Genomic DNA, 5,137 nt, shown 5'->3' on the forward strand with positions numbered 1-5,137 from the left:
ATGAGGATTAGAAGGAGCTTGTGGCATATATTAATGACATCTAATACAATCAAAATGAGATACTGAACAAAATAGAGGCAAGACTAGCACACATAGACTTGTATGTCCATGAAGGCCACAACCCAATGGTTCCTTCGGTTGGTCAAGATTTTCCTCCTCCTCCTTGACATGAGATTTATAGGTTGCTTGCTGGTTTTGTATGATTTTTGCAATGTATGGCTTTTTTCCCTTGGGAAATAGGAAATGAATGGACACATCTTTTCCACTACTGTGTTGCTCTTCTTTCTAACAAATCCGGTCACAGAGAATCTTAAACGGAAACCATGTAATCTACAACTTTATGATAATATAATGATAGTTTTTTTTGGATGAAAAGATGCCATGTAATCCACACTTTTTTGGATGAAAAGACGCCATGTAATCTACACCTTTATGATAATATAACGAGTTTTTTTATGAAAAAAATGTCTCAAACAGTAAGAAAAATAAAATTTACTAATAATATATGTAAAGTAATATATAGAGTTTAATAAAAAATGAAGTAATATATGGAGTTTAATAAAAAGTGAACATTGGATTAGAAGTGAATGAATAAATTACTATTAGAATAAATTAAAATTGAATTTCTCACTCATTTTGAATTTTTGTGCAACAAGGACTCCATCGTCACGCAAGTTGAAATCAGATGCTAAATTTCGAGTCAAAGAGCAACACGCAAAATGAAAGCGAAATCCATTACTACGGATACATGTGTCATGGACAAAGAGCGAGCGTAACAGATTCGAGAGACCACTTTAATTGTGAAACACAAGTGTCCACGAAGTGGACACACAATTGGATGTTGACCATAACGGCCACTCGCAAAGTCGGGTTTCGTTCTGTCACGATTTGTGGTTTAGGGTTTCATTGATTTCTGTGGTTTAGCCACCGATTCTCAAGATTCTGGCATGTTGTTTTCTATAAGTAAGACTCTCTACAATTCCAATTCCAATTTCAATTCGTAAGAAGAGTTCCTATTTCTAGGTCGATTAGGTTATACATTGTCGAAGTATAGTTTCGAGTTAGAATCCGTCATTTTGTTTTCAGTCTTTCACTGAAATCGAAGAAGACAGAAATGGCGCGGTTGTGGTGGATATCAACAGTAGCAATACTGTTGTTTACTTCGACGATTTTGGGAACATACGTTGAAGCTGGTGCCGCTAAGTCTAACGAAGAAGAGATTGTGAACAAAAGTGAATTTGGAAGATTTCCAGGAGGGTCGAGAAAGGATGCATCGGGGTGCCACAAGCCGGGCTACCCTGTACCGCCTCATTCTCGCTGCCCTCCACCTCCCCATGCGCAGCGTCCTCGTCCTATTCTGCATGCTTAGTCTAACACCATCAGCAGGCTCGTTTATCTTTTCTGTTATTGGTCTCACCAGGAGCAAATCACTAGTGCTACAGATTCACATAACGTAGTATGTAAATAAATGTCAGTCATATTATGATTTGGCAAAACATTTCTGTTATCTAAATAAAACAGGAAGTTTGTTTGAATAAGTTTTTTGTTTTTTGTTGTTTAAATTTTCAGTTATTTTCACATTGTATTTATGCATTATCTAACTAACTGATAGACCTGTTTTCATTTGGCCCGCTGATTAGATTGTGTCAATTAGTTCCATGAATCAGCTTGTGTAAATAATATTTATAGTACAGTATATTTTCACCTTGCACACGATTTTGATAATGTAAATAAAAACAAAGTTGTGTATTAGAATATATTTATTTTGTTAATGGTGAAGAATACAATATTATTATATATTTTAAAATTGTGTTGTTTAGTTAAGTTTTAGAGTTTTTAGTCAGAATCTTATAATTTTTTTTCGGCCAAATCTTAATTTTTGTTATTTAAAATGGGTTTTCGACTATATATGAATTCAATAAAGACACTTAAATTGTGGAGAGTTTAGAACTCAAACTTCTTATTCCAAGAAATCTCTACTTAAATTAGACTAAAAAATAGAAAATATGATGTAAAACCCTCCAAAATGTAGAACAATACACCATAAAAGTTTATTTTTTTTTATAATTAATTTTATTTAATAATAAAGTTTTTATAATATTTTATATTTATTAATTAAATAAAACACTTAACTATTTTTAATAATATTTTATGTTTATCAATTATATATATATATATATATATATATATATATATATATATATATATATAGGTGATTTGAACCTTGATTTCATGGTTTGCATATTACTTATATATATATATATATATATATATATATATATATATAGGTGATTTGAACCTTGATTTCATGGTTTGCATATTACTTTATAATATGGTAATTGCTAATTGAATTGTCCCATGGGCTCAAATTTTTTATACACAATTACTATTATTATTAAAATTTTCATACAGCTTGAGTGGGTCTAATGTATAAGAGCATGTCTTTCCTCCTAAGAGGTCATATATTCAAAACCACAGGGTAGAGTATGTATGTCTTCATATACACCACTGTGGTGTCTCACTCGTGACCTTAAAACTAGATAATAATAACAATAATATGAGTCCCTTGTCTTAGAAACAAGGGGGTCTCATATACCAATGTGGTGACCTTAAAATTGGATAGTAATAATAATAATATGGGTCCCTTGTCCTACAAACAAGGGGGTCTCATATACCAAGGTGGTGTCTTAAAATTGGATAATAATAATTATAATAATATGGCTCTCTTGTCCTAGAAACAAGGGGGTCTCATATACCAATGTGGTGGCTTGTGCGTTAAAATTGGATATGGCTTATGATGAGGTACAATGTCAAGGTTTAGTTTTTTTACCAAGTCTTCTGAAATCAAGTTTTATTGTGACCCACTATCAAATAATGCATCAATATTTGTATGATTTGAAATCACTGTTACATGAAACAACTCTATTCTTGACTCTTCATTTGAAGTGTTGTTTTGACTATGTGATGAACTAGTGCTTGCAACAATCTCTTTTCCTTTTGTAACCATGGCTAAAATCTTGGTCTCATCACAATAATTTCGACCATGTTCATGTTTGTGGCAGAGATCATCTTTTGTTTTCCCTTATTATTTTGTTTCAAAAGCCTTAATTCAAGATGCAATTTCCAGTAGTGGGCTTCATGATGCCCCTCTTTGGAACAATGTTTGCATGTGATTTTCTCCCCTTCTTTCTTCACACTTGCATTCTTCTTTCCCTTCCATTTTTCACTCTTTTCTTTCTTTGTACCCTTGAAGGGCTTCCTCTTACTAACCTCTTCCTGAATGTTATTTCCTCTAGATTCAAGGTGCGTGGCTTGCAAACATACTTCATCTAAGTTATTTGGATTGAACATAAGAATAATATGTTTCAGATAGGAATGTAAACCCGCAATATATTATAGCAATGTATCTTGGGAATTCAAATTCACTCCTAATAACAAAACCCTTTTCCTAAACTCTTGTGTATAATCTTGGATTGTTTAGCCTTTAAGTTGCATAAAGTTCTGCAACTCATAATGACTTTTTTCATATAGGCTATAGGATAAAACTATCTTTTAATTACATAAACAAATTCAACCCAAGTAATGGATATATTACCATGGATTCTCATTTCCTCTTGAGTGTTTTCTTCCCACCAAATTAGTGCAGTTCCTTCTAGCCTCAATCAAGCCAATTGGATCTTTATATGATCTTCTTGAAGGTTCCAAATTTTGGATTATACCTCCAACTGTCGAATCCAATTGTCCAACTTTTCTCCATTCACCTCTCCATTGTACATGGGAAGTTCAAATTTTGTGTCCAATTTAAGTAATGGAGTCTTCCCTGTTGGGGTTTTTTAATGAGTATGGGAAGTTTTAGTGGTGGTAGTGGAAGATTATGTTGTTTGAGATGATGAAAATGATGAAGAAGATGATGAGGATGGTGGAGATGGAGGTGGATTTCCACCATTCCCTTTGGAATCCTTCTTCTCATCTTTTTTTTCCTTTGAGCTTCCTTCTCCATGTGGAGGTTTAGAACTCTCTCCAACCATTCTAGTGTTCCTCTCTTCATAGAGGACAATCTCAATCAAAGTATAGAAAGCTTTCTTGAATTCTTCCTCTTCTGAAAAGGGACCTTTAGGCTCTCTTTCGCCAGACATAATGGTTGTGGATTCAAGCTCAGACATTGGTATTGCTTTTACCTCTTCAATCTCAGTTGAAGGAAAAACTTGAGGAGGTTCAAGTGCAGCTGAAATTGGAACATTGGGTGGTGGAGATTGTGGCCTTGTGGCTCTCCTTCCAGGAATTACCTCAGAAGTTGCTACCAATAGCTTCCATTCTCCTTTCTATAACTTTAACCTTGTAAGAATCACAATTTTGCAACCATTAAAACCCTAATTGCACAAACTCAAGCAATCAAGAAATTCAATGCTTGCTCTAATACCAACTTGATCTGTTTTTGTATGATTAGTTTTTCTATGCTAATAACAATTACAAATTTATAAACATGCGCTTACTTATTGCTTCTTGTGTTGAGGTTTCCTTAGTTGTTTGTGCATACAATTAGGTAAATTTCCTTATGTTTAAAATGACATTCACAAGAAAAATAGTTTCAAAACTAATATTGAACATCACACATTCAAAGTATAACAAACCATCAAATAGACACTTTAGCACAGTGTTTTGATAAACGAAGTCATCCCTCCTAGGCTACGTCTCGGTCCAGCTTCCATTGCTTGGGCCTCTGTATTAGTTCAATGTGGCAAAATGCTATTTTACAAAGCTCTATCTCTCTTGATACTTGCAGAAATGTGTTAAGAATGTCCAAATTAGCTAAGAACGCCTCTTTATGAGCTCAATTTGGCCGAAAATTGACTTCTCTATGGCTCAGTTAGCCTTTTCCTACATTTTCTCCTCTAATTATGGAATATCTCTAGTTAGCCTACTAAATCTGGAGGCAGGGCTGAATTTGGGGGCACCGCCAAACTTACCGCAAAATCAATTTGTAGTTAATTAAGGCTAAACTGCACTTAATTGATTTTTAAAAACATATTAGCGCCAACCAAAATCTTGACTTGCGGCGGTTTTGTTGGCCTGATCACATGCGATGTGAATGTCGCATTAACCATTGGAGCGGAGCTGACCGTTGAGGTTGCGGTGC

At 34.1% G+C, this 5,137-nt stretch overlaps 1 protein-coding gene across 1 annotated transcript; it reads left to right on the plus strand.

The window, feature by feature from the left end:
- Positions 1-1,029: 1,029 nt before the first annotated feature.
- LOC149176031 (uncharacterized) lies at positions 1,030-1,459 on the plus strand. Its single transcript, XM_089423013.1, has one exon. The coding sequence runs from the start codon at positions 1,115-1,117 to the stop codon at positions 1,367-1,369; it is 255 nt and encodes an 84-aa protein (XP_089279139.1). The 5' UTR covers positions 1,030-1,114; the 3' UTR covers positions 1,370-1,459.
- The last annotated feature ends 3,678 nt before the right edge of the window (positions 1,460-5,137 follow it).

This window comes from Pinus tabuliformis, chromosome 4_1 (assembly GCF_031772625.1).
Source record: "Pinus tabuliformis cultivar Carrire ecotype Pingquan chromosome 4_1, CPIR1, whole genome shotgun sequence".
NCBI lineage: Eukaryota > Viridiplantae > Streptophyta > Pinopsida > Pinales > Pinaceae > Pinus > Pinus tabuliformis.